The 27,933-nt window shown below is 48.6% G+C and overlaps 5 protein-coding genes across 9 annotated transcripts in view; 2 read left to right on the forward strand and 3 right to left on the reverse strand.

Annotated features, from left to right (window-relative positions):
• Positions 1-36: 36 nt before the first annotated feature.
• Positions 37-9,073, reverse strand: myoc (myocilin). The gene is made up of 5 exons (XM_056377597.1): positions 8,456-9,073; positions 4,121-4,186; positions 3,882-3,974; positions 1,154-1,365; positions 37-1,073 (listed from the first exon to the last, which is right to left on the reverse strand). Exons 1-5 carry the CDS (start codon positions 8,934-8,936, stop codon positions 492-494), a joined length of 1,434 nt encoding a protein of 477 aa, XP_056233572.1. The 5' UTR covers positions 8,937-9,073; the 3' UTR covers positions 37-491.
• Positions 9,074-11,418: 2,345 nt separating this feature from the next.
• vamp4 (vesicle-associated membrane protein 4) lies at positions 11,419-20,382 on the reverse strand. 3 transcript variants are annotated; one of them, XM_056378276.1, is made up of 8 exons: positions 19,422-19,550; positions 18,475-18,576; positions 16,681-16,727; positions 16,008-16,058; positions 14,985-15,085; positions 12,955-13,034; positions 12,812-12,863; positions 11,419-12,728 (listed from the first exon to the last, which is right to left on the reverse strand). In XM_056378276.1, the coding sequence occupies exons 1-8, from the start codon at positions 19,422-19,424 to the stop codon at positions 12,703-12,705; spliced, it is 462 nt and encodes a 153-aa protein (XP_056234251.1). In that variant the 5' UTR covers positions 19,425-19,550; the 3' UTR covers positions 11,419-12,702. The 3 variants fall into 3 exon arrangements, with proteins under 3 accessions (XP_056234251.1, XP_056234248.1, XP_056234249.1); XM_056378273.1 differs by lacking the exons at positions 11,419-12,728; positions 12,812-12,863; positions 12,955-13,034 and adding an exon at positions 13,048-13,511; XM_056378274.1 differs by lacking the exons at positions 11,419-12,728; positions 12,812-12,863; positions 12,955-13,034; positions 19,422-19,550 and adding exons at positions 13,050-13,511; positions 20,242-20,382.
• rangrf (RAN guanine nucleotide release factor) lies at positions 19,510-22,226 on the forward strand. Of its 2 annotated transcripts, none has more exons than XM_056378278.1 (3): positions 19,510-19,624; positions 20,944-21,070; positions 21,170-22,226. In XM_056378278.1, exon 3 carries the CDS (start codon positions 21,235-21,237, stop codon positions 21,817-21,819), a length of 585 nt encoding a protein of 194 aa, XP_056234253.1. In that variant the 5' UTR covers positions 19,510-19,624; positions 20,944-21,070; positions 21,170-21,234; the 3' UTR covers positions 21,820-22,226. The 2 variants fall into 2 exon arrangements, with proteins under 2 accessions (XP_056234253.1, XP_056234252.1); XM_056378277.1 differs by lacking the exon at positions 19,510-19,624 and adding an exon at positions 20,349-20,479.
• A 2,395-nt stretch (positions 22,227-24,621) lies between these two features.
• itpa (inosine triphosphatase (nucleoside triphosphate pyrophosphatase)) lies at positions 24,622-27,049 on the reverse strand. The gene is made up of 8 exons (XM_056378272.1): positions 26,899-27,049; positions 26,603-26,660; positions 25,895-25,959; positions 25,721-25,794; positions 25,597-25,628; positions 25,367-25,479; positions 25,210-25,286; positions 24,622-24,959 (listed from the first exon to the last, which is right to left on the reverse strand). The coding sequence occupies exons 1-8, from the start codon at positions 26,959-26,961 to the stop codon at positions 24,827-24,829; spliced, it is 615 nt and encodes a 204-aa protein (XP_056234247.1). The 5' UTR covers positions 26,962-27,049; the 3' UTR covers positions 24,622-24,826.
• The window catches only part of mettl13 (methyltransferase 13, eEF1A lysine and N-terminal methyltransferase), a 7,257-nt gene continuing 4,864 nt past the window's right edge, over positions 25,541-27,933 (forward strand). Inside the window, exons 1-2 of one of the 2 annotated variants that reach the window (XM_056378271.1) lie at positions 25,541-25,555; positions 26,013-26,175. Coding sequence is in view for 1 of the 2 variants with exons in the window: in XM_056378270.1 (XP_056234245.1) it covers positions 27,316-27,468 (153 nt within the window). In the remaining variant the exon portion in view is untranslated. Of the gene's footprint in view, positions 25,556-26,012; positions 26,176-27,183; positions 27,469-27,933 lie in introns of those variants that run through there. The other variant, XM_056378270.1, reaches the window with a different exon arrangement.

Genomic DNA, 27,933 nt, shown 5'->3' on the forward strand with positions numbered 1-27,933 from the left:
TTTGTCTGAGGGGAATAAAACCACAATAACCACATCAACCTGTAACTTAGAAGTTTATTTCATGATGTTTGTCACTACAGTGCACAGGTACATGCAACATTCAATACATGCTGAGAGCAGTTCATTAATGAGATGTTGAGTGGTGAAACGGGGGTGTGTTGTAAACTGGATGCTTTAATGATCCCACGTAGCTGCTGATACTGAAATATGCTTCATCTTTTACACCTCAGATAATAATATTGAATATGGCTTAACATAAAAAAGTAAATTAAACATCTGAATTAAAGGCGGTACAAAAATAATTCCTCTACAAACAGACCTGTGGACCACGCCACAGTCACAGCACACCTGCAGGGGACGCTGCTCCTCCATCGTCTCATTTCACACCTTACTGACGGTGTTAGCGTCTAACTACTGCCACCACACACGTTTGAGTCTTTAAAGCGGGAACAGGCGAGCCATTGTCACTTTTCCACGCCACCGTGTCGGCCTCAGTCGGCCCGCTGGCGGCCCAGCCTCAGGTCATAGGACACTATGTGGAAGTTGTCCCAGGCGAACAGCTTCCTCTGGGCCAGGCTGTAGTCGATCATGCAGTTGTAGCGGTACTTGTTCTTGAAGGGGATGGCGACGGCCTTCCCCTGGCTGCTGGCGGTGTCGTACATGTGGTTGATGAAGGTGTTGGGCGCCGCGTAGCTGGACACGGTGTACAGCCTCCCGCAGATCATGAAGGAGTTGGCCACTGAGTTCTTCCTGATGTTGGTCTCCCAGCTCCTCTTCACCTCCAGAGTGTTTGGGTCCAGCTTCGAGATCACGATGGCTCCTTTTGCTTTACTGGTGGAGTAGACGGCCCACAGCCCCTGCTCGTCCACAGACAGGTCGATGTCCGTGTAGCCTCCCCAGGAGTAGGGATACTGGCCGTGGAAGCCGGCGTGGGGGAGTTCACGGCGGGCTGCGATGCTCTCAGACGCCAGGTCATAGCGGATGATGGTGCGGCTGCGACGTCTCTGATAGTAGAGGCAGCCGCGGTACAGAGTGGCGCCGGTGCTCTCCATCAGCTCTGGCAGCAGCAGCACCTGTCCCAGGAACACACAGGAAACAGTGAGCAGCTGTTTGTCTCAATCCCATCAAAGATAATCACCTGAGTGACACCTGCCTTGGACGGAAAGCCTTTGGACAGCTGCTCCATGTCCTCGTATCCAAACATCTGTCTGACCTCCGTGCCAATGGTGTCGATGCGCCAGACCATGTCGGGTCCATAAGGAGAGACGGCCTCAGGGTCCTGCATCCAGACGCCATATTTACCTGCGATGTTGTCAGCTTTCCTGTGAGTGACGGGTTCAGCCACTGACAGCAGCTCCCCACAGCCTGTGAGCAGCAGGGAGAGGAGGTCTGAGAGGGGGGGTCCACTGAGGGACAGCGTTAACACAGCAGAAGACTGAGGTCAGTGTCTGACACTGGGAACACACCTGAGGACTCATGATCTCACACAACACAAACAAGACTAACTGCAATGTTTTTCAAGAGAAATCTAAATGTTGAACATGAAAATTAACAAAGTCCTAAACTTTAAGCTTCATATCGATGAGTCAAATATGTTTGTTTTCTCTGAGCTGAGGCGTCCTCCGCCACGTGAAGCACTTCAAACATTAAATCAGTTTCTATTTCAGCCTCATATAAATGACCGTGATATTACATGATGTCATCCTTCTCCTCGTTACCAGGAGAAACAGATTCATGTATCAGATCACAGTAAACGCTCCTCTGTGCTCGTATTAAGTCTAATACTGTGGTGTGTTGGTTGTTGTCCACTGACACTGTTTCCTGTGAGACCTGGACTGAGGTGGAAAAGTCTAAATAACCTTCTCTGACCCCGATGGAAAAAAGGATTCATCAGGACTGAGGAACAGAATCTGACTGACCTTAAACTAAACTTTACCTCTAATGCATGGACGATAAATCCTCCTTTAATCACAAAAACAAAAAGGAGTGAAATGTTGAAATAAGAAAACATGAAAGAAAAATACAAAAGGAGAAAGTTGAGCCGTTAAACTAATAATTAAATAGAAATATTGAACTGAGAATAAATTATATTCCTACAAATTTATAGTTTCCTGTCGTTGGAGCTTTTTACATTTCTAATAGAGAAAATGAATGTTTAGGTCTTTACACTGTGGGAGGATTCAGTGAAACAACATGAATGTACAGACTATAGTATTTAGTTCTGATGATGATGATGATGTAACTATAGATTCATCAGCTCGTTCTTCATGACGACTCCTGACTGATGAAAGAGGATGAATCTATATTTATGGATCTGAGCTTCAGTCCATCAAACAGAAACAGCTGCTCTGATGTTTCTACATTTATGTGGCTCTGCTGTGGTTTTAAATGCTGCTGCAGCAAGGCATTGTGGGACGGCATGTCTCCTTCCCTTCGGTAAAGGAAGCTCCAGTGTTTCCTAAAGGAGATGAGAGAGGAAGCAGAGATCACGCTCAGAGACTAAAGATCTTTTCTCTCAGTTTGAACCTTCAGAGGAAAAACGTTTCCAGCTCAGACCAGTAACTGAGACCAGCTGTCCCAGTTACTGCTCGAGTCAGGAGTCAGGTGACACGGTCAGCAGGACTCAGTGAATGTCCATGTCTGTAGGTAACATGTGATCTGCTCGAGGATGTGCCGAGGTCATTACTTCCATCATGGAGGCCGACAGCAGGTGGAGACGCCGCCCGACGTCTCTGTTCGCGTCTCCACCATCAGAGCAGCAGCTGAGCTACGACTCGCTCTGCTTCTCTTAATGGGAAACCATGAGGCGGGTTTTATATTTACCTCTGCCTAAAATACCCCCCAGCTCTGAGGTCCAGGACGGAGCCCCGGCTTTAGGGATAGATAGAAATATGTTTTATAAATACACCTATTACCATGGAGCTTCTGTGTGGCCAGAGATTATATGACTTCACGTGGTCACTGCACATGTTGAATAAAACCTGCTGCGAGCCTCAGGTACATCTCTCATGTGGTTTCACAGAGATACTAACCCCCCCCCACCCCCCCCACCCCTGATGGAGGAGCTTCACATTTACATTATGAGATAAACAGGAAACGGGAGGGTCATACCTGACAGGCTGGCATGACTCTGGTATTCTCGCCCCAAATGCTGCGGTATTAATAGCAGTATTTGCTTTGAGGCTGTCAGCGGGGGGGGTGGGGGGGGGGGTCATGTTTGCTGGGTCAGATGAACGGAGGGGGGAGGGTGTCACATTCAAATGTTGTTTTTTTTGGGCCGTCGTCATGACGCATCACAGACAAGTTTTTATTAATTACATCAGGTGAATCATTCAGGCCTGACAAATGTTTTTTAATGTTTTTCATTAATCATGAGACGTTAGCGAAGACGACGTTTGTTTCTCCAGCGGAAACCTGAGAGGCTGAAACATGAAGCTGCAGTTCCTCTAACAACCACTAGAGTCTGGCACTGAAGTCTCAGCTCCACACAAGCCCCTCCTCTTTGACCATATTTGGATAGCTGGGAATTAGGTGCGGAGTCAGACACTTCCAAGATGGGGACAGTGGAGCAGCTCACTGAGCCTCAGAAACCTGTGGGTGACGTCACAGAGGCGACGTCCATCTTTAACGTGTTAATCAGTGGAACCACAGGTGTCTTTAAACGATCTGCACCTGCTGGTGTTTGTAGGTTAGAACATGAATTGCTCACGGCTCTGAAGGAGACTGAGTCCACACTGTGTTCAATAAAAACCACAGTGAATTTGAAAGTTAATGAATTAACTGATTAAACGTCTGTTCCGAGTGGAAACCAGAGGATGGAAACCTGAATGTCAAAGAACACGACTCTACATCTGTAATGCCGAGTCTGATCAGAGACAGACCTGTGTTGTCCTCGGAGACGTCGGGAGCAGGGACCTCCGTCACCTCGGCCTTCAGCTCCTGGAAACCTGGAGCTCTGTACTCCCACCCTGGGTCTGAGAGAGAGAGAGGGAGAGAGAGAGAGAGGGAGAGGGAGAGAGAGAGAGAGGGAGAGAGAGAGAGGGAGAGAGAGAGAGGGAGAGAGATGAAAGAGAGGCAGGAAGGTGGAGGAGGACACTCTGCAGAGGACCAGAGGACCCACCTCTCAGACTGCTGCTGTCCCCCTGTCTGTTGGGCCTGGTCATCAGGTGAGACATCTGACTGGAACCTACACACACACACACACACACACACACACAACACACACACACACACAACACACACACACACACACACAAATATAATACAATAGTGTGTGTGGCAGTATCGACAGCAGGGAGTGTGACAGGCAGAAACAAACACCTCTGAATGGATTCTCAGCTGCTCTGGAGTCAGACTGACTGAGCGACCATGACACACAAGACCCCCCCCCACTCCCCCCACCCCCCCACCCCCCCCCACCCCCCCAACCCCCCCCACTCCCCCCACCCCCCCCCACTCCCCCCACCCCCCCACCCCCCCCCACCCCCCCAACCCCCCCCACTCCCCCCACCCCCCCACCCCCATTCAAGCACACACACACGCCCCACACCCACCCTGTCACTGTCAACATCACATCCTCAACACTTCAAATCACTCGTTTGGCTCTTCTTCCTCTATCTCTTCTTCTTCATCTTCTTCTTCTTCTTCTTCTTCAGGAAATCATTACTGTGTAGAATAAACATCAGCCTGATACAACCCTGATGTTTACTCAAGAAAAATGAGCTTTTCAAACAAGTTTTCAAGAAAATTGGTGTGTGTGTGTGTGTGTGTGTGTGTGTGTGTGTGTGTGTGTGTGTGTGTGTGTGTGTGTGTGTGTGTGTGTGTGTGTGTGTCTGTGTGTGTCTGTGTGTGTGTGTGTGTGTGTGTGTGTGTGTGTGTGTGTGTGTGTGTGTGTGTGTGTGTGTGTCTGCAGTGCTCTTGCTTGTGCAGTGTCCAATGATTTCAGGCGTATAATGAGCCCTAATGATTCAGGGAAACGTTAGCATCTGGAGTCTGATGATGATGAGAGTTGCTCTCTCCTCTCTCTCCTCCTCTCTCCTCCTCCTCTCCTCTCTCTCCTCCTCTCTCCTCCTCTCCTCCTCTCCTCCTCTCTCCTCCTCTCCTCCTCTCCTCCTCTCTCCTCTCTCCTCCTCCCTCTCCTCTCTCCTCCTCTCTCCTCCTCTCTCCTCCTCCTCCTCTCTCCTCTCTCCTCCTCTCTCCTCTCCTCTCTCCTCTCTCCTCCTCTCTCCTCTCTCCTCCTCTCTCCTCTCTCCTCTCTCCTCTCTCCTCTCTCCTCCTCCTCTCCTCTCTCCTCCTCTCTCCTCTCCTCTCTGCTCTCTCCTCCTCTCTCCTCTCTCCTCCTCTCTCCTCTCTCCTCTCTGCTCTCTCCTCCTCTCTCTCCTCTCTCCTCCTCCTCTCCTCTCTCCTCCTCTCTCCTCCTCTCTCCTCTCTCCTCCTCTCTCCTCTCTCCTCCTCTCTCCTCTCTCCTCTCTGCTCTCTCCTCCTCTCCTCCTCTCTCTCCTCCTCTCTCCTCTCTCCTCTCTCCTCTCTGCTCTCTCCTCCTCTCTCCTCTCTCCTCCTCTCTCCTCTCTCCTCTCTGCTCTCTCCTCCTCTCTCCTCTCTCCTCCTCTCTCCTCTCTCCTCTCTCCTCTCTCCTCTCTCTCCTCCTTCTCCTCCTCTCTCCTCTCCTCTCTCCTCTCTGCTCTCCTCCTCTCTCCTCTCTCCTCCTCTCTCCTCTCTCCTCCTCTCCTCCTCTCTCCTCCTCTCTCTCTCTCTCCTCTCTCCTCTCTCCTCTCTGCTCTCTCCTCCTCTCTCCTCTCTCCTCCTCTCTCTCTCCTCTCTCCTCTCTGCTCCTCCTCCTCTCTCCTCCTCTCTCCTCTCTCCTCTCTCCTCTCTCCTCTCTGCTCTCTCCTCCTCTCTCCTCTCTCCTCTCTCCTCCTCTCTCCTCTCTCCTCTCTCCTCCTCTCTCCTCCTCTCATCCTCTCTCCTCTCTCCTCTCTCCTCTCTGCTCTCTCCTCCTCTCTCCTCTCTCCTCCTCTCCTCTCTCCTCTCTGCTCTCTCCTCCTCTCTCCTCTCTCCTCCTCTCTCCTCTCTCCTCCTCTCTCCTCTCTCCTCTCTCTCCTCCTCTCTCAATCCTCCTCTCTCTCCTCTCTCCTCTCTCCTCTCATCCTCTCACCCTCCTCTCCTCTCTCCTCTCTCCTCCTCTCTCCTCTCTCTCCACTCTCTCCTCCTCCTCTCTCTCCTCTCTCCTCTCTCCTCTCTCCTCCTCCTCTCCTCCTCTCTCCTCTCTCCTCTCTCCTCCTCTCTCCTCTCTCCTCCTCCTCCTCTCTCCTCTCCTCCTCTCTCCTCTGCTCTCCTCTCACTCCTTCCTCCTCTCTCCTCTCCTCCTCCTCACTCCTTCCCTCTCTCCTCTCTCTCCTCTCCTCCATCCTCTCCTTTCCTCTCTCCTCTCTCCTCTCTCTCCTCCTCTCTTCCTCTCTCCTCTCTCCTCTCTCCTCCTCCACTCTCTCCTCTCTCCTCTCTCCTCTTCTCTTGCTCCTTCCTCTCTCTCTCTCTCCTCTCTCCTCTCTCCTCCTCTCTCTCCTCTCTCCTCTCTCCTCTCTCCTCTCTCTTCTCTCCTCTCTCCTCTCTCTCCTCTCTCCTCTCTCCTCTCTCCTCTCTCCTCTCTCCTCTCTCCTCTCTCCTCCTCTCTCCTCTCTCCTCTCTCTCCTCCTCTCTCTCCTCTCTCCTCTCTCCTCTCTCCTCTCTCCTCTCTCCTCCTCTCCTCTCTCCTCTCTCTCCTCCTCTCTCTCCTCCTCTCTCCTCTCTCCTCTCTCCTCTCTCCTCTCTCTCCTTCCTCTCTCTCCACTCTCCTCTCTTCTCCTCTCTCTCCTACCTCCTCTCTCTCCTCTCTCCTCTCTTCCTCTCTCCTCTCTCTCCTCTCTCCTCTCAACCTCTCTCTTCTCTCCTCTCTCCTCCTCTCCTCTCTCCTCCTCCTCTCTCCTCTCTCCTCTCTCTCCTCCTCTCTCTCCTCCTCTCTCTCCTCTCTCCTCTCTCCTCTCTCTCCTCCTCTCTCTCCTCTCTCCTCTCTCCTCTCTCCTCCTCTCTCTTCTCTCTCCTCTCTCCTCTCTCCTCTCCTCTTCTCTCTCTCCTCTCTCCTCTCTCTCCTCTCTCCTCTCCTCCTCTCTCACTCTCTCTCTCCTCTCTCTCCTCTCTCCTCTCTCCTCTCTCCTTCTCTCCTCTCTCCTCTCTCCTCTCTCCTCTCGATCCTCCTCTCTCTCCTCTCTCCTCTCTCTCCTCTCTCCTCTCTCCTCTCTCCTCTCTCCTCTCTCTCCTCTCTCCTCTCCTCTCTCCTCTCTCCTCTCTCCTCTGCTCCTCCTCTCTCCTCTCTCCTCCTCTCTCCTCTCTCCTCCTCTCTCCTCTTCTCCTCCTCTCTCCTCCTCTCTCCTCTCTCCTCCTCTCCTCCTCTCTCCTCCTCTCTCCTCCTCTCTCCTCCTCTCTCCTCTGCTCCTCCTCTCTCCTCTCTCCTCCTCTCTCCTCCTCTCTCCTCCTCTCTCCTCCTCTCTCCTCCTCTCCTCCTCTCTCCTCCTCTCTCCTCCTCTCTCCTCTGCTCCTCCTCTCTCCTCTCTCCTCTCTCCTCCTCTCTCCTCTCCTCCTCTCTCTCCTCCTCTCTCCTATCTCCTCCTCTCTCTTCTCTCCTCCTCTCCTCCTCTCTCCTCCTCTCTCCTCCTCTCTCCTCCTCTCTCCTCCTCTCTCCTCCTCTCTCCTCCTCTCTCCTCCTCTCTCCTCTCTCCTCCTCAGTGTAATTAAACAGATGTTTGGTCAGAGCAACCACAGAATACCAGAGCTTCATCTCACTGGCTCCAACCAATCAGAGAGCACCTCACATTTCAGCCCCTCCTCCTATTCACACCTGCTCGTCACGCAGAGGGAACCCCCCCCCCCCCCCCCCCCCCCATCACCCTAAATGTGGACAGGAAACAGGAAGCAGAGAAACCTGAGACAAGTGTCTCTGCTGACTGATGGGAACAACCAAAACATTAAACAACACACACACACACACACACACACACACACACACACACACACACAATCCCCAGGCATGTCTATGTCTAAATGTACACGGTACAGACAGACAGAGAGACAGACAGACAGACAGACAGACAGACAGACAGAGAGACAGACAGACAGACAGACTGTAGCACTGAGGACATTAAGCTATACAAAGAAGAAATACAAAGATTTGATCTAAAAGCTCATTACAACAACAGAACATTCACCAGTCAGAATAACTTTCCATCTGACGAGTGTGTGAGTGTGTGTGTGTGTGAGTGTGTAAGTGTGTGTGTAAGTGTGTGTGTGAGTGTGAGTGTGAGTGTGTGTGTGTGTAAGTGTGAGTGTGAGTGTGTGTGTGTGTGAGTGTGTAAGTGTGTGTGTGAGTGTGTGTGTGAGTGTGTGTGTGTGTGTGTGTGTGTATGTGTGTGTGTGTGTCTCTTACCCCCTGCAGGTCTCATCAGCCCCCTGTCCTGCAGGGAGGGGCTGGGTGGCACCATGGAGGTGTGTGGAGGACAGGGTCTGTTCCTCAGCTTCTCCGTCTCCCTCCTCATCTCCTCCATCCTGCGCTGAAGCCCCCCCAACTCCCTCTCCAGACGCTCCTTCTCCCCCTGCAGCAGGTTCCTCTCCCCCACGACCCGGTTCAGCGCCTCCTGCAGCCCTGACTCGGCTCCGGCCGTCCGGGGGCCCCCGGTGTCCCCCGCGGTCAGCCGGGACACCAGCGCCTCCAGCAGGCCCAGTCTGGCCTTCAGACCCTCCACCTCCGGGCCTGCGGTCTGGGGGCAGCTGGACTCCACGGGGCTGGGCACAGTGAAGGTGTACTGGCATCGCCCCCCCCGGTCGTTCCCCCTCCACAGAGAAGCTCGGTCCTGTGCGTCAGCTGGCAGCAGAAGACCACACACACACACCAGGAGCAGGGGCCACATGCTGGACTTTAAGATGTCTCTGTGAAGAACTGTTGATTCCAGGTGACTGATTCCAGGTGATTCCAGGTGCTGACTGTCTTCTCTTGCTGTTGCTCTCTCTCTCTCTCTCTCTCTCTCTCTCTCTCTCTCTCCTCAGTGGACAGGTCTGGGACTCTGAGCTCTCCTCTGCAGCTCACTGATATTTATACAATCTGGGCGGAAGGAGGGAAACAGGGGAAGAGAGGAGAGGTGCAAGGGAGGGAGGGGAGAAAGGGAGAGGACTGGGGGGAGGGTGGGGATCAGAGTCGAAGGGGGGAGGGAGGGAAGAAGAGGAGAGAAAGTGATGGGGGGGTGCTGTGGAGTTTGAGAGTTTGAGTTTTATTTATTCAGCTCATGTTTCAACAGAAGAATCTGCTCCTTCATGTGCACAATGCACTGCCATATGTCGGGGGGGGGGGCCCCAGAATGGGAGGGGAAAGCGGGGGCCCGGATACCATTACCTCCTGAGGAGCCGGTGTCCGCTTTCATATTGGTCGGGGGCCAGAGCGTAACTCAAGCGGCCAATAAGAGCCCAGGGGCGGAGCTACAAGTTAATCAATGACCACATACCTGAAGCTGACAACCCCCCCGACCGGGGCTTGTTGTGCACTGTGTGTGTGTGTGTGTGTGTGTGTGTGTGTGTGTGTGTGTGTGTGTGTGTGTGTGTGTGTGTGTGTGTGTGTGTGTGTGTGTGTAGACTCCATCACTTTTTAAACTTTATATTTATTACAACATGAGTGAGCTGCCGGGGGCCATCAGTGTCTGAGCTCGCCCCCCCCCCCCACTGCCCGGGTGGATTTGCTGCAGTCGGCCTCTCGATCAAAGGCAGCAGCTCCCGCCTCCCGCCTCACGGTCATGTGACACGGTGGATGAGCACTTGTTTATTTTCAGAGAGACGTGATGAAAGATATGAAAGTGAGACGGCCGCTCTGCCTGGCTTCTCTCCTTCTCCTCTTCTGTGTGTCTTCATCCTTCTCTGCTGACCTGCCCCCCCCCCCCCCCCCCCCCCCCCCCCAGGGAGGTCAGAGGGCAGAGGGCAGAGGGTGCAGAGGAGACGGGGGCACAAGGTGAAGTGTGTAGACTGTAGAAGCTACGCCCCCTCCTGCAGGTTGAGACAGACGTGTGATTGGTCGGCAGATGGAGGGACGGATGAATGAGGAGGGAGGAAGGTGACACATGAAAGATTAACATGAGTGAATCCACATGTAAACACATATTGTGGGGGGGGGGGGGGGGGACTGATGCTGCCGGACGCTCTCCTCCATCAGTTTCACTCTTATGACTCATGTAACCACGGCCACGCCCGGAGTCTGAAGTCATCCAGTCGAGCCCCTAACTGAGGAGCAAACATCCTCTGCTGCCAGTGTGGGTGTGTCTGCGGGGACAGGGAGGACAGAAATGTCTCCCAGTGCATTAAAGCACAGACAAAGAGACAAAGTCAAACCTGGAGTCCCCCAGGAAACGAGCTTTTTACAGCTTCACTCACAACTTTACAGCCTTTTACTTTACTGCAATTGAGCAGGACTCAGGAACCGACCAATGGTGTGCAGGCTTTATCAAAACTCAAACAGGAGTGTACGAGATGAAACGACCCCCCCCCCAGTATAGAAATGAAGGCTGGGGCCATCTGCCATAGGTCAATGAAGTCAGAGATTCTTGTGGGACAGTTTAACGTCACTGTGCTGACAGAGGACAGAGGACCGAGGACAGAGTCGGTGAGGGTTTTTGTCTCCTGTCCCGTGCAGCCGGTCTGTCAGAACAATAACGCTTCACGGCTCCAGACCCCCCCAGCTTCAGCGCCATCCTGGGACTCTTCACTGTCACTGAAGTTACGGACCAATAAAATGATTCGGGTGACAAGATCAAAGAAAACTCAGGAGCTCTGAGAGCGGAGAGATGGCCATCAGGTTCTCCCTCTTCACCTCCAGTCATCTTTCTTTCCATCAACCCCTCTGTCTTCTCTCTGTTTATATTTCCACTCATTCTTCTTCCTCTTCTTCTGCGAGTCTATGATTATAGATCAGGTTTAGCTTCTATATTAATACTGTGAAAGTATCAAAGCCTCAGTCCACAGAGAAATGCACACAGCCTGTATTCAGAAACTGAGCCTTAAAACCAGCCGTCAGGACTTCTGGAACTTTGTGATGTCACAACAAAGCAGTCACCAAGCCCCGCCCACCTGGACCCACCATCCAAACCTTGCAGGATTTGGTTTCTCTGAGTGTTTTTACCTGAAATCTGCTTTATTTTTATTGGATCACTCAGAAAACAGTCAGCCAATCAGAAGAGAGGCTCAGAGCCTCCTCTCTTCTGATTGGCTCACAGACCTGTTGTTACTAGAGCTGCAGAGAGAAGCCTGAGAGAGGAGATGTAAAACTACACTGAGATGGTTTTTATATCTTCTGATGGATCAACACTTGAAATAAAACACAGAAGAAGAAGAAACATGGAGCTTTAAAACCACTGCCCTTTAAAATCACTTTATTTCAGAGCAAAAAGAATCAATATATCAGTCTTCCAATGCAATGCCAGAATATTGTACATCATTACAGAATCAATATTTACAGCTAAAATAAATTACATTAAAATAAAATGACAGTTGTATTATACAGTTAATTAATCCAGACACAATGACACCTACAGTATGTTTGTTTCACAGCTTGCATCACTGACATCACCCCTTTATAAACATGATGTGACAGTACAGAGAGATCACGTGTCCCGTCCGCGGCGACGGGAACACCAGCGTTCAAACGAAGCACCACGGAGAGCGACCAGCAGAATGAGAACTTAGAAACAGTGGAAAAAAAGAAGCGGTATTAAAACCTTCTGCAGCGTGAGAGACAGTTTAATGTCACAAGCAGGGAAGTAGGACAGCCGTGACCAAACCGGCCCAGAGCTCAGCACCAGTGAGGAGGAGGCTGAGGGGCTCGGCGTGCAGCGTGGGAGGAGACATTCATAACCTGGATGTTTTGGTTTAAAGTGGTCGTGCTGTGCGGCTCAACACGCCGTCAGGAGGTTGGTGGGAGGGGAAATGAATGGAGTGAGAATAATGTTAGAAAGCAGCTCCTTTCTCGTCCTTTCTCCAACCCTCTGAGCAGAGAGGAGGAAACGGATCTGATGAGTGAAATCAGTTTTCTGTCAGAGAGTTTTTTGATGATTAAAAGCGACGCAGCAGATGAACCTCAGATGTTCCCTCGCTCCTGTCAGACAGAGAAATGTTCCCTTTAAACGTCCTCATCGTCCTGCAGGAGAGCGCAGGAGGAACCCTGGAGACATCTGAGCTTCATCCAGTGGATGTTACAGCGTCTTTACATGAGGCTAAACTTTCTTTACAGTATGGATCTATATGATGCAACGTACAGGACCTGCTGTCAGAGCAGAGCCGCGGCCCGACGTGATATGTGTCATGGAACGGACCGCTCCTGAGAGTCAGCGTTTTCTCCTAAACTGCATTTCAAACATCTCCCCGTTTCTCACCCGCCGTGTTCCCGCTCAAACCGAGCCTCAGAACTGATCTCAGAGCAGGTTTCAGCGGGAACACCCACAGTAAGATCTGTACTGAGGGCGAGTGGAGGCCAGATCTTTGAGGGTACACAGGCCGGTACTGAGGAGGGTGTGGGAGGTCGACTGGCACCCCCTAGCTGAAGTGGAGGACTGTGTGCAGAGGAGAGACAGTGAGATATATATAGAGAGAGAGAGGAAGAAGAGGAAGAGCGGGGTTCTCCCTCATCCTCCTCGTCGGACATTAGCGATATCGCAGGATCACTGGAACTGAAAGAGACGAGAAGAGGGAACATTTAGAGGGAGGATGATGTGAACTCAGAAGGTGCTGGGCTGTTGAGTCTGACACTCACTGATGATGATGAGCAGGAGAGCGACCACGACCAAGGCGATGATCATCTTCATCTGTGGAAGAAATGACATGTTACAGCCACTCCTCCCGTCCGACACCGGACAGAACAACATCAGAGATAATGAATGAGACAGTGTCACACACCTTCATGTCTCTCCACCACATCCTCCTGTGCAGCTGTTTGGCTCGGCTACTGAAGGCAGACGCGTTGTCTGATAGGCTCTCTGCAGCGTCACGTGACCGCAGCAAAGACGCCGACACGTGAGGAGGAGGAGAAGAAGCATGTGTTAATCAGCAGGTAAACAGTAATCTGGTTATTGTCTCACTCTGGTGCTGTAGGGAGGCTCCGGCTCTGGCCCTGTGTTGTGCATGTGCAGTTAGAATGAGTTATGTAAGTCTTCAGCTGCCAAATTTGTGCACAGTGGAGGAAAAAGCACATTCTCTCCAGCGTCCTCCCTCCTCTCCTTGTTGTGATGTCCCTCTCCTCCCTCTCTGTCCCCTGGATACTGTTGTTAACTTGATGTTTATGCATGTTAACAGGAAGCTTCCCGCTCCCAAGCCCCTTCCCTCTTTAGAGTCTTTGTGTCCATCATGTGTCTGCTGTCTCCACGTCCACGTGCCTGTTGACCAGCGCTCGCCTCCACAAAGAGAGGCCTCTGACAAGATGCTCGTTAATCCTGAGGAATTTAACGACAGGCTACCTGCACACGGCTCAGAGAGAGAGAGTCAGTCACAGGAAATGATCCTGCTCACAGACAACAACACGCACAAACTGATGTGTTCCAGATGTGCCTCATTGTCTTGGTTGGCTGGTCAACATGACAGAGACAAAGAGACAAAGACATCTGTGTGGATGTCATCATGAGATACTGCCAACAGCCAGGAGCACTTCACTCTCATGTCTTCATCAGTGGAGGAGGAGGAGGAGGAGGAGGAGGAGGAGGAGGAGGAGGAGGAGGAGGAGGAGGAGGAGGAGGAGGAGGAGAGGAGGAGGAGGAGACCTGTGCGTGTCTTGTTGGAAGCCTCACATGTGAGTGAAGTTGTGTAACGGTGAGAGCGTGACACATTTCACACACCTGCTTCATATATGTGTGAGTGAGAGCGTAGGAGCTGTCAGACACACACCTGGCCTCATCACTCACCTGTGCAGTGAACTGAGAGTATTTATGAGCAGCAGCTCCCACACAGCCTCAGTCCTGCTGGACCACAGTCATTACAGTGTTACATACACTATATTACATATTTCTACAAGGTTTAATGTAGAGCTACAATAATTTGTCCATTAATTTCTCTTTTAATAATGAAATGATCAGGTTTCAGTCATTTTTCAAGCAAAACTTTTGCTTCAAAAATGTTTTTTGTCATGTATTTAATGTCTCTCTAATAAAACACGAGACATTTGAAGAATCACCGTCAGATGTTTCCTGAGAATCTGGAACTCGTTAGCTGCAGCCGTCGTTTAATACAAACTCCTTGTTATGTGATTAATTTGAGAGCCTGAATAACAGACTGTAGCTGAAGCTCATTCACTCAGACAGAACACACAGCTGCCTCTAAACACCTCATTCAGATTGTTGATCATTTGTCTGCTGCTCCTTCATTTGACTTTTTTCTCTTGAACATTTCTAAACTCAAAATATTTTTCTCATATACAAACTGCAGAGAGCTGTTTATACAACTCTCTTCTAGTCTCATTGACCAGTCAAAGCTCTTTACAATGGAAGCCAGATTCACCCACTCACACAGCTCTTATATAGCACTGTTCTCCCACTAACATACGTGTCACACTGATGACAGACTGGAGGCAGTTTGAGTTTCAGTGTCTTGCCCAAGGACACTTGCTGGGAAGCTGGGAATCAAACCACGACCTTCCAATTGGTGGACGACCCCGTCTACCTCCTGAGCCACAGAAGCTCCAAAACCTGAACCTGAGGTACATTTAGATCATTAGGCCTCATTTACAAATATTTTATTTATTTTGTTTGTTTTGTTTTTTTAATCGGTTGCACGTTGCAGAAATTTTACGGGTCGAATCCCCAAATAATCTGACTGACAGTGAAGGCAACACTCCTCAGAGACGTGTGCTAAACATTAAGACAAACACAAACACACAAACACATGCACACACACACACACACACACACACACACACACACACTCTTGGTGAGACTCACCTGACTTGTCCTGCAGGTCGTCGAGACGCTCACCCCTCTCTATCACTTTGGAGATGTTCTCCTGCATCACGTCGATGACCTCATCAACCTGCGACTGCACCCTGAGGACACATGTCGGTGTGACACACAGAATCATCAGTGACAGACATGAATCATCAGTTCGGCAGCAAACACCTGTTTATTCCAACAATATCCTCCTCTCTGCATCGAGCCGCGTCCTGCTGCCAGCTGCCTGCTTCTGGGCCTCGCTGCCACCTGTTTGCACCTGTTTGCACCTGTTTGCACCTGTCTGCACCTGTTTGCACCTGTCTGCACCTGTCTGGTATCTGCAGGATTACACTCCAATCCTTGCTTCATTCACACTGCTCACACCTGAGCATGGTGTGACTTCAGTCACTCTTGGATGGACAGATGGATTCATTCATTCATTCTCTTATTTCAAAGTAACTCTTGGAGGGACGCAGGCTCAGCAGGGCGGGGGCAGTGGAGGAGTGTATTTCCTCTAACAGATGATCACATCAGCACCGTTCCACTGATCATTTCAGACCAGGAGGAGCCGCCACAAACACTCACTACCACCTGACCTTACCACCTGACCTCAGAGCTTCAGGTTCAGACAGACAGGTGAGGAGCAGGAGCCCCGTGAGTACGACATTTCCAGAATCAGTGATGGTGGCATCTGGTTTCATGTGCTCACAACGATGACAAACTGTAAGGATGAGGCGAGTGTGGAGAAACAAGTGTGGTTGCCAGTCCGACTCAACAATGACCTCCTCTGTTCTCTGGCCGTCACGACTGGAGGTTCGTGTGGAAACAGAGTGCAGAGGGACTGAGGCGTCCCGGGGAGGTTACACAATGAACCTGCACAGCACCGGTCCTCTTACACAATCGGCTAATGACCACAGCTTCTGGTAAACATGCCGAGGCACGGTTACATAACACCAACACCAAAACTTCAGAGTGCTGGTAATACAGCTCTGACCTCTGGCTCTGAGCTGTAAGAAGGAATGTGTGAGTACTTACTGCTTGATTTTGTCGTTCTGAGGTCCAAACCTGGGTCCTGTGGGCCCTCGCCTGGAAAACACAAGCCCAAGCCAAAGTTACTCATTTAAAGTAGGAACTTTCAACTGCAGCAGATTATTTCACTGTTGACTTTGGGTTCTCTGCTTTAAGCGATCCTCATTTGTTACTATTAATACTGCTCTCATCTTTTTAGTTTAAGGCTCCATATTTTCTTCTTCTTCTGTGTTTCATTTAAAGTATTGATCCATCAGAAGATATAAAAACCATCTCCTCTCTCAGGCTTCTCTCTGGAGCTCTAGTAACAACAGGTCGGTGAGCCAGTCAGCCAATCAGATGAGAGGCTCAGAGCCTCCTCTCTTCTGATTGGCTGACTGTTTACTCAGGTGGGCAGGGCTTGGTGACTGCTTCGTTGTGACATCACAAAGTTGCAGAAGTCCTGACGGCTGGTTTTAAGGCTCAGTTTCTGAATACAGGCTGTGTGCATTTCTCTGTGAACTGAGGCTTTGATACTTTCACAGTATTAATATAGAAGCTAGAGCTGATCTATAATCACACTACACATGGACACACACCTTTACACTGGAGGAGCTTTAATTGTGACTCCACAGTATAAAATGGCTAAAAAATGGCTAAACTCAGGGCCTGAATACAATATGTCCGTGCACAGACTCACAGAAAGAAGTCTTCCTCCTCATCTGAATCTTCTTCCAGCAGGTTCCTCTGTAAAAAAGGAAAAGGTCAGAGGTCAGATGAGGATAAGCGCTAGATGTTGAATGAGGACAGTCTGGAGGGGAGCTGGGTCGACTGGGACAGTGTCTTCACTAAGCTTTCCTCCTGCTCTGGGGCCAGTGTCCGTGTCGGGACTGGGAACCACCACACTGATTTTCAAACTTTTTTCATTCTGGTTGCCTGGTAACAACTGTGGGTTTCGGTGGTGATGACATCGCCCCGCCACCTACAGTGTGTCACTGATTCCTCGGTTGTGGACAAAGACGAAAAGGTTTAAAGGGGACAGAATAAAGTATTGTTGGGTTTGAAACGTTTCCAGATCCGGTTCAAACCAGCACCAGAACCAAACCCTCACAACCAGTGCTGCTGACACAGAGACAACACTGTCACAGAGCTGATGTGCAGATCAATAGGAGCTTTTTCAGAAGGCAGAAATGGACAAAAGCATTATTACTATTAAACTGCACTTAGGACATTATGACTAACAATAAAGGTCTGTTGTCTCTGCTGCTCTGTTTGCCAAACCTCAATAAAAACTCTTCCTCCTCTGAAAGACTCTGAAACATCCAATCAGTCTGCTGAGAACCTAAAATGGACATTCACATTGTGGTAGAAGAATAGAGGCATTTCTGATATCTTCAGGCAGATTACCTCACAAAAACACTGCTATTCATAGAGACTTAGTGAGGACAGCTGCATTAAATCATCACAGGAGGAGACAGTCAGAGTCTGTTCTTCACTGGATGGCAAACAGCCAGAATATATTCACTGCTACTGGGAAAGAAAGCTCTGCATCTTTACTTGAGATTCTTGAAGGATGGAGGCAAACACTGCGTGCCTACAGCATGCTGGTGCACGGGTTTGGAAGCAGCATTAATCACGTTTAGATTACAGGAGGCAGAAGTAGTTTAGACACTGAAATCCCTCCAGGCTGCTGCAGTCAAACTCAGGAGGAGAGTTTAGTGTCTTGCTGCCACATAAGTTGAATCTCCAAACCTTGAGTCATGATAATCACATCTACCATCCATGGCCCCCTCGAGGAAACCCCACAGATTACCAGCTGCCAGTCCATGGCATGCCAACAGAGACATTTATTTTCTAGTAAATACACTGTCATCTGCTGAAAGGCTGCGGCATGGAGGCCACATGATCATAAAGAGCTTTATAAGTGGAGGCTCTAACAGCCTCCTCCTGTGCGACCTCTTTCTTTCTTTCCACTGCCTGGGATGGGAAACATGAAGGGAGCTGTTATCTATTATCGGGGGGGGGGGGGGGGGGGCATGGTAGGTGGAAAGGATCATTTTGTTCTCCTCATAAGCTTCTCTTTGATCCCAGTTCAACATAAAAATGAATAGATTACACAGAGGAAACAGAATAAAGTGAAGGATCAGCGAGAGGACATGGGGGGTGGGGTCAGGGGTGATGTCTCTGATTAAAACCAGACGTTTGGCCACAGGAGTCGTCTCCCCCCCCCCCCCCCCCAGAGGTTTCTCCTTTTCTTCTCCCTCATTATTAGTTCTAACGGCAACATCTGCATCTTCAACCAACATCTGTTTCTGACTGAGATGTTTTGATTAAATTAAATCCAATGGACTTCTATGATGAAAAGTGATCAATAGATTCATATGATACAGAATTAATCTCACAGCTTTCGACCTTTTCTGACTCTGGACATGTTTATTACATTCTCTCACTGTCCTCTACGTCCTGACCATAAATCCTTCCGTCTGTGTCTCACCCTCTCACTGCGAATAGATCCCGTGACCTCGTCGTCATTCAGGTGTCGTTTAAACTTGGGGGGCATGTTGGCTTCAGACTGCTCCTCCCGATCTGGCTCCCTCTGCAGGACAGAAGGAGAAGATTCGTTAGGGCCTGCGGCACTGTGCAACAGCCTGAACACAAACATTCGGACACCTGCACTCAGTGCTGGCAGCCTGCTGAGTGAGAGCACTTTAACACTGGCAGGTGGAAGTGATTTGAATCACAGGCAGAGCTGCAGCCAGCTCGTGTCTGGGAATAGAGTGTGGAGAACAAAGGACAAAGTGTATGAGCTGAGTGAGACTGTAAATCTAAACTTTACTCATGACAACAACATTCACTGGTTTAGTAATGATTGAATAAATGAAACTGGTCATCCTCAAGGAATCTGAGGAGGACTCAGACGCTTCCTGTTAGACAGGCTGACTTTGTTATGAGTCACAGAGCCGACTTCTTTCATTTCCTCTGCAGTTTAATTTTCAGATGGACCATGTAAAGACACCTGCTGTCTGTAAAAACGGTTTAATTCCTCATCAGCTAACAGAAACACAAGCTTTATGAAGATATCCTCTCAAGATGTCTTAATTCTTAATATTTATGCAGTCAGTCTCTGAGCTGTGAAAGGAAATGTCATCATCGCTCTGTGTGCCTTTGGGTGAAGAACTCTACGATGTCAGATGTGGAAAACACACTGTTCCTCCATTGACACCCCCTCGAGTGTGTGTTTGGGCGTTACATGTTCCAAACAGGGCGACAAAACACAACAGTAAAGCGCCTCTGTGACACTGAAGTGAACAACATGTGATCCTCAGGCCTAAAGGTAATCACCAGACCCACACACACACACACAACACACACACACACACACACACACACACACACACACACACACACACACCACTCTCAGTCCTACAATACAACTTGTACCATTGAATCCAGTTCAGTCTGACACTGAGGCTTTCTCAGCAGCGTCCTTCTCTGGCACTGCTGAAGGAAAAAGACCTGACAGTGTCCAGGAGAGAGGACGTGTCCAGTTAACAGAGGAGGAGCAGGGGACAAGGCTCTATCTGAAGCAGCGACAGCATGAAGAGACACAGAGAGAGACAGAGAAGAAGAAGCAGGTCTAACAGGTTAGGGCTGCAGAAGGATGACAAGTCTATTACGAGAGAGGGATTTTTAAAAGGTACACTCCATAAAAACAGTATTAGATTCACATTAAAACTACAGACAGTGTGATGCCAGGGTAGGTTCTGTCAGTTTATGGATTGCAACTTTAAATACATACTAATGTAATTTAATGCTAATGCAAATCTAAACTACTCTGTCTTAAGAAAAGAGAAAACACAGGATGGAGCCTCCTCTGAGGAGTTTGGCTATTTTTAGCTTTACTAATTTAAAAGCTTTAAGCTCCAAATTAAATCTCAGGAGATGAGCTGGTATGAAAATGAATGTGACATCTCTGGAGCACAGCTGGAATCACATCATAGCCTCTGGTAGCTAGCTGGCTGAGCTACTTGTTAGTCACAATTAAACAGCAAACACGGCAGAATGTCGTGGTGTACGACACTTGAACAACACGCTGCTCCACCACAGTGATTAAAGAAGAAGAATGACCATCTCTGACCTTAACACGGCTGACTACATGCGAATTTCTCTGTTTCAGACAGGCCGCTTGGTTCACTGAAAAATTTAGCTACCCCGCTAAGCTAAGCTAAGCTAAGCTAAGGATGCTAACGCGGCTAGCTACCTGCAGCTGTCCCACAGGATCCGACCCTCGATGCTGGTGAAGACAAACACGCAGAGACTCGGGTGTTAGTCCGGGGGGGTTTCAAGCTTCTCGGTGGCTTTTACGGGTTTGTGTGATTCATTTCAAACGGATGTCCGGGCGATGAGACGGGATTGTCATTATGGATGCTAGCAGTCGGCTTCCCCCTCAGTCTGAATCAGCTGACCGGGAAATGTACACAAACAGCTGGAGGAGAGAGGTGCTGCAGATGTGTGACACAAATATTTTATTTCATCGTCATTGTTTTTCTTTAGACAGAAAATATTCCAGCTGCTCATAGAAATATACAACGTTTATAAAATAATAATAATAAATAAATACACGTTTATTTGAGTAAACCTTCTATTTATACTTGACTTGAGTATTAACTCATATTTTATGGTACTTTTATTTTTTAATGTAAGAAGGAAATATTGTATTTTTACTCCAGTTAATTTATTTGATAACTAAAGCTGCTGTTAATCACTAAGTACTTAAGTATTATAATATGTATTAGGAGCTATTTTTGCTTCTAATACTTTAAGCACATTGTGCTTCTTGTGTCATTTTAATTTAATAAAAATCTAAATTCATGGCTTTTATTTAAATTGCAGTCTTTTGACGCTGATGTACGTAGTTTTATTTAAATAAAATATCTGAATATTCCTCCACCGCCTGTTTTAGGGAGGTTCTGTGCCTCACCTGTAGATGGTAGCAGCGCGCCAGACATGCGTCTATGCCGCCTGAATTGGACCGTAGAGGAAGAAGATAAACTTTTACCGGAAGAGAAGACACGCTTAGCGACCAGTTGGTAAGCCGCGTGTAAATCAGGCTGAATTTATGAATGAACGGTTGTGTCCTCAGAGACGGTTTCATGTTTTTAACGCTGGAGTTCTTTGTGTACCTGCAGGTGGTTGAAACCGGCCTCCGTGGTTGTTCTCGTCCTCCCGAGCCGCTCACCGTCCCCACAGGGAGATGCAGAGTGCCGGAGGCGGCGCCGAGCAGCCTCCTCACCCGCTGTTTGGAGGAGCGCTGTCCGCTGTCATCCCCCGCAGCGCCACGGACATCAGTGAGCTGAGGGAGATCCCGGACAACCAGGAGGTATTTGCTCACGCACACACCGACCAGAGCCTCATAGTTGAGCTGGTGGAGTACCAGGGGCAGGTGGCAGACCAGGACTCCCCCAGGTATCACTTTGAGGACATCGCGGGCAGTAACAAATCTCTGGAGCTAGGTGCTTTTGAGGTGACCAGCGTTGTGGCTCTTCCCAAATCCGATGTGTCCCTGTCAGAGTGCAGCTCAGCCTGGACGCTCACTGGCACACAGTGTGTATCCAAGTTCAACGAAGAGGCGAGGAACACAGTGACCCTTCACCTGGGGCTGTTCCGCCTGCCCCAGTTCTCCACAGAGGTCCTGATCACCTTCAATGACCCGCAGAGTATCAGCCCTGACAGCAGCAGTGCAGCTGCTGCGGGGACACACGGGGTGCCGTGGACGGTGCAGGACTTCCAGCGCTTGTTGCAGACTCTGACTCTGCACAACCCTGGGCTGTTTGGATAGAGCAACTGCTGCTGACCTGATGACCACCAAGACATCTAGTCTCTCTCTGTGACACAACCCTAACCCTAACTCTATGACAGGCCACACTAAACCCTATAGGACTGTTTCTCTAGGGGCCCCACAAGCATCTGGCCTGAGGCATTCTTTGGGTCCCAACAGTTTTGGAAGCGGCCCTTCTCCTGCCCTGACACAGGAGTTCATGTTCTGTTCTGCCTTTAAAGTTGACTTTATTTAAGCAGTTAAAATGAACTGACAGCTCAATATCTCATGATGTAATTGAAAAAATCTTTTTCATTTTTCATTATCTTTCGCTAATTAAGATGTTTGTAGGTTGAATGTGTTTTAAAATGATCTGTACTGGGGGGATCTAACTCCAACAGATAAATAAAATCACATTTTTCAAGGCATTTCTGTTACCTGTGAAGGTGTGCACCTGAGAGAAATGTGAGATTTGTATCAATGTCAGACATTTGATTTTCCACCTGTGTCCCACCACATTCCCCCTCGCCCAGCCTTCTCCGCCCCACTCAAGCATTTCCTCCCTCCACCCTTCTGCCTGTCTTCTTTTATCTCACCCCAAACTACTGCCACCATCCTCAGGTGTGTTTTCATGCTGACACATGCAGCTGACAAAGAGCAGAACCACAAACTTCACAGGCCACCAAATGATAATTTAATAACACCCAACTTTGTGCTGCACTGCTGATATCTCTATATTGTTTTACAGTGACATGGTAATAAAGAGTAATGGTAGAGGTCAGAAGGTTGGGGGTGAAATGAGATGCTTCCCTCCGGTGCAGTTAAAACACAGGTAATATTCATGGATCCTCAGTGTCTTCAGTCGGACTTAGGTTTGGTCATAAACAGTGAAAATTGAGAGGGCGAGTCCCAGCAGGATTATGTATTAGGTCGACTGTTTCCATCATTGACTGCAGTGGCCTCATGGTGGAATAATTCATTATCCTGAAACTTGGAGAGGCCAGTTTGGTGAAGAAGAAAATTTATGGAATAAGAAATGGACTTTATTAATCGTCGCTTTGAAGTTCAAACCAGCCCTTTCAGATGCAAGTCTCAAGCCATTTTCCCTCAGTAACATGTGCAGCTACTTGAAGAAAAATGGCTGCTGTTGAATAAAACTCAACTGGGGAATTCAGGTAAGTCTTGCATAACAAACAAGAGGAAGCACAGTCTGTCTCCCCAAAGCCACATCAAACCCTCCTCATCCTCTGGTGCAATCATGACGGATTAAGGTCTCATGGAGTCAGGCATCCTTCCCTCTCAGGCGTCCCTGCGTAGCACATTCCTTCATTAACCACAAATCCACGGTGTCACGTCGTCTCTTCCTGCCTACCTCAGACAAACACTCATATTTGTTCTGTTTGTCATAAAATCTGCAAACATCCTGTGTGACCTGATGAGCGGGAAAGGTTTTTGTCTTGTGGGTCACGTCTTGTTTGTCCAAGTCCTGACAACAGTCTATAAGAGAGAGGCTGCTGGGCTGCCTGTGGTGCAGCCGTCTCAAAGCATGAGAATAAAAGAATGACTGTTTCTGTCAAGTTGTTTCAGTTGAAGGAGAAAAAAATGGTAATGGTGCAGAGATTCCTACGGAGACTGAGTTTATTAAATATGTAGTTGTGTGGAACCAGTGGCAGACTTCTTGCACCTCTGTTGCCATGAGAAACAAGTTAATCGTAAAGTCCTAGGTTCAAATCATTTCATTTTCCCTTAAAAATTGTGTTTCTTTGTGAAACATATGTAGAAACATGTAGAAATCTCATGTACCAAATTAAAAAACAGCTGTTGTAAATTCTAGTAAATGTGTGTAGTTAGAACTGGAGCATGTATCACAAGAACCCAGGACTGATGTTGATCCAGATGTTGCACAAAGGGCAGAATGGCATTAGGAAGAGGAGAGGAAACTGTCCAGTCAGAAAAACCATAAAACTGCTTTTCTTTTAGAATCCAACATCGTAAATCTGAAACCTTTCAACTCTCTGAAATGCAGAGGCTGAACGCTGCAGCTCTGACAGTACCAGTGTTTTCTCTGAGTCACAGAGGAAGAGGAGGGATGCCTCCACAGCGCCGTGTCTTTGACCTCTAATGACCTGAAGTCTGACACTCATCTTCCGTGTCCTGCTAAAAAACCCTTGTCTGACAGGTGAAGTGACGTCTCAGTGATGAAGACAAATCCAGTTTTCCTGTTCTCCTCACAACTGGCTGCTTCCTGACCAGAGCAGAGTCTGAGCCAGCAGGTCCAACACTTCATGACCTGCAGCAGCTGCAGCGTCACTTTTCACCAGCAGGGTTTAATCTGTTGAATAAAGTCGATGAAGCGTTCAGTGAAACACGAGGACTCGCTTCAGTCTTCTCTCACAGGACGAGTCTATTTGTGCGTCCCGGTTCATCTGGGAAGCCTCAGTCACAGGTGTGTGCATAGTTCCTGCTCAGAGACTTCCAGCTCCAGGGTCATTTATTACCCAAACCCCCCTGATATCACTGTTGTGTTTGCACCCCCTCTCCTCCCTCAGAGACCCTCCCCTCTCTTTGGACTCCAGCCTGAACAACCCCTTGCCACGTCCAGGAGCCAGTCTGCTGCTCTCATCAGGACCGTGGAGGCCCCCCCCCCCCATTTTTAATGTATGCTCTTCTTTAAGTCTGTCTTTGTCAGTCTTACAGTTTCCACTGTGGAACAAAGAAAAAGAACAGTCTCTGCTATCTTTTCATATTACCTACAAGATATTCTTCACCTGCTCAGCTAATAAAAAACTGCAGTCAGCATGTAAGAGAAAGTGAAATTAGAAATTTAGAAATGAACGCAAGGTTTATTAAAAACAAGGGAAAACAGACTGTTTTGTGCAGGAGCTTTTCTACTGCAGATTCCACAAGTAGACGTGTGACACACGGTTCTACTCTTCTGGCCAACAGTAAGAAAATGTCACATCAAGGAGTTTCCTCTGGACGCTCGAATCTGATGATCTGAGGTTTAATACAGCAGCTGAAGCTGGACTTAATCCTGCTGCTTCTTCTTCTTGATCTGTGGTGAGGTGTTGTTGGTTTGAGAGAAGTGTGCAGACATGGCAGCCAGCGCCCGGTAGCGGTGAGAGATTGAATTCTTCACTTCTTTAGGCAGTTCAGCGTAGCTGCAGGCGAGAGGGAGGGGATTAATAATGAGTGTAACGGTAATAATGATCAATAACTTCAGATTAACACACTGATGAACCTCAGTAATTAATGGATGCACAGTACAAAGTAAAAGAGATCGTCACAATAATGTGTGTTGTTGAAACTGTCACTGAAGTGCAATTCATTCTATGTGTCCACAGACGGTGTGTTGACCTCTGACTCCCCCTTGTGGTATGAACTGGGAGTTCAAGCACAGCCCTCACTCACGTTTTGTCGTATCCGTCCGGCTGGAAACATGGATCCCATCCAAAGTCCCGAGGACCCCGGGGCTCCACAATGTGCCCCTAAAAATAGAGAGAGGAGTAAGTAGAAAATAAATAAAACACACACACACACACACAGTGAGAGAGAGGGAGATTCTGACCTCTGTTTTCCCTCTGAACAGCTGTACTGGTTTGTCCTTCCCAGCGCTGAAGGCGAAGGTGCAGAGAGCCCAGGCTGATTTATCTTCGAACCCGGCCAGGAGTTTATACAAGCCTACAACAAAACAGTGAACAGCATGAGAGCAGCTGCACGCTCCCCGTGCTGTTCCATCCAGCTCTATAGATCTGTGGTACAATCACTGTGCAGCACTTCATTCATCACCACACTCACCTTCTGGCTTCAGTTTATCCAGGAACCATTTTCTACACAAACAAAGTTTATTTGTAATTATTACTGTTAATTATCACTGATGCAGATTAAATGGCTCAATGGATGAAAAGGTTGTTTTACTAACATGTAAGGACCAGGTAAGCCTCCTAAAGCCGTGAAGCACAGACAGGTGTCCTCCACTATGACTGGCCCATCAATCTGAGGGTGACAAACACACACACATAGATCAGCGTCTGTCAATCATCCTACACACACGTAAACACCGTTAGTTACCTGAGTGACAGTGGAGTTACTGTACCTGCCGTGCAGCCTCCTTACACTTGTGTATGGAAATCTCATCTGGCTCTCCCTGGTACTCGGGCACTGGATGAAGAAACAGACATTTTATTACATATTTATTCGTTCCTTTAACACAGGCTTCTGCAGCCGTAGCCAACGCCAAAACAACAAACCATGACTTGGTCCACAGAGTAATCTCAGCGCCATCAACTGACTTCAACAACTCCCGCCGCAGACCTGCTCCCACTCCCCACCTGACAGGAACAACTACCTGTCCCCCACACTCTCAGCCAATCACAGGTACGTTGTCTCACACCAGTCACTGTCATCGGTTGCTGAGACAACTGACAACACATTCACTGACAACCTGTAAAACTCAGTATCTGCAGTTATGACCCATTTCTACTGAACTTAACAGTCTTAACACAGTCACCCTCTGACAGAGCAGGTACCAGTCCGTTACACCAGGTTCTGCTGGTTTGATTCGGGCTGAACGACATGTAGAAAAAAAGTCATATCATGATTATTTTTAGCAGATTTTGCTTTTTGTTTTCACGCTGTTTCCTTGTGTCTGGAGGAAAAGACTCAGTAGCAGCACAGTGCTTCCTGTAGGACCTGCTGTGACACATTTTACCTTTATTATAAAAATGCAGCTCCTGTGATCTGGATATCGCAATTTTTAAAATAATATTTCCATTAACTGTTCAGCTCTCATTTGGATACTTACAGTCAATCTTCTTAGACACCAGTTTGTAGGGAAACCTGTCTCCCAGGATCTGAATGACCTGCAGGACGTGGAGGGAAAACAGAGACGGATGAATGTATTTTATATATTATATATATATATATATATAATATATATATATATATATATATCTGACGGGTGAAACATGAGATGTGGATTAGATGTGGATTAGATTACAGCTCGTGCTCGGTGCAGATATTGAACGAGAACCGTCTGGAGAAGAACTGAGAAGATCAAAGTCCAAGTCTCTAAACTAAACCTGAACCTTTGACTCTCACCTCTTCGAGTTTTTTCGCGTTTCCAGTCACGAAGACCACGGACCGTCCAGCCTGAACAGCCATGATGGGCGACCCCCGGACGACTAACGATACCGGACCGGAAACTTCCGGTTTAGCTACGGCCAATAAAATCCGCTCTGACAGCCTCAGCGAATCTCCGGGAAGTGGCGGAACTGCCATCCACACTCCAGTCCGGTAGGTGGCGGTAATAAACCAGTTCGTTGTTTGCTACCCGCCAATAAACTTCAAGGAACAGGAAGAAGAAGGAGCGGTCCTGCCAACAATGTCGTCCGGGTAGAACAGTCAGTGTGAAGTGCCATGTGGAGGACCGGCTGTAACCGGGCTGTAACCGGGCTGTAACCGGGCTGTGACTCCGTAAACCGACACGTTCAGGTGATTTAACAGCTGCAGTGGACCATGAGTCTGTTGCCGCGCTCCGCGGAGGAGTTCAGCTCCGCAGAGTACTGGGAGAAGTTCTTCAAGAAGCGCGCGGACAAAGCGTTTGAGTGGTACGGAGACTACAACAGACTGTGCGGCGTGCTGCACAAATACATCAAAGTGCACGATCAGGTAAAGGTGTAGAGCGGGTTATTACAGGTACAGATACACAGGACACCTGGGTCAACATTACTGTTGTCATTCACCTGCTGCTAACTTGTATGTACAGGTGTATAAGTGTCAGGACTGTGTTGTTGTGCTTCCTGTCTGATGGCTGGTGGGAGAAGTATTCAGATACTTTAACATACAATAACACAGTGTGAAAATAGTCCATTATAAAAACAGTCATGCATTCTCACTTCAGCAACAATATAGTGGATCCGCATTAATGTAGTTATATGTGTGTTATGTGTAGTTATAATGAGTTATAATGTTATAATATTTAACCTTACGGGATTGTTGATATTACTGTATTAATGTGAGATTAGTATTTTACTGTTCTAGATGTTCAATCTGTCTAATGTTTATACTTCTGTGTAGTTAAATCTACAAAAATAAATCATTCTTTAGAAGTGCCATCAGTTTTGCATGTTAAAT

Source organism: Seriola aureovittata, chromosome 6 (genome assembly GCF_021018895.1).
Source record: "Seriola aureovittata isolate HTS-2021-v1 ecotype China chromosome 6, ASM2101889v1, whole genome shotgun sequence".
NCBI classification, from domain to species: Eukaryota; Metazoa; Chordata; class Actinopteri; order Carangiformes; family Carangidae; genus Seriola; species Seriola aureovittata.

Coding starts and splice junctions, on each gene's coding strand:
- myoc (XM_056377597.1), bottom strand. CDS start 8,936: ATGTGGCCCCTGCTCCTGGTGTGTGTGTGTGGTCTTCTGCTGCCAGCT. Junction 4,187..8,455: donor GCTGATGAGACCTGCAGGGG/GTAAGAGACACA, acceptor GTGTGTGTGTAG/GTTCCAGTCAGATGTCTCAC. Junction 3,975..4,120: donor GGACAGCAGCAGTCTGAGAG/GTGGGTCCTCTG, acceptor TCTCTCTCTCAG/ACCCAGGGTGGGAGTACAGA.
- vamp4 (XM_056378273.1), bottom strand. Junction 16,728..18,474: donor GATCTATTCGCAGTGAGAGG/GTGAGACACAGA, acceptor CCTTTTTTACAG/AGGAACCTGCTGGAAGAAGA. Junction 15,086..16,007: donor CAGAACGACAAAATCAAGCA/GTAAGTACTCAC, acceptor ATGTGTCCTCAG/GGTGCAGTCGCAGGTTGATG.
- rangrf (XM_056378278.1), top strand. CDS start 21,235: ATGCAGAGTGCCGGAGGCGGCGCCGAGCAGCCTCCTCACCCGCTGTTT.
- itpa (XM_056378272.1), bottom strand. CDS start 26,961: ATGGCTGTTCAGGCTGGACGGTCCGTGGTCTTCGTGACTGGAAACGCG. Junction 26,661..26,898: donor ACGCGAAAAAACTCGAAGAG/GTGAGAGTCAAA, acceptor CACGTCCTGCAG/GTCATTCAGATCCTGGGAGA. Junction 25,287..25,366: donor TGTTCAGAGGGAAAACAGAG/GTCAGAATCTCC, acceptor CTCTATTTTTAG/GGGCACATTGTGGAGCCCCG.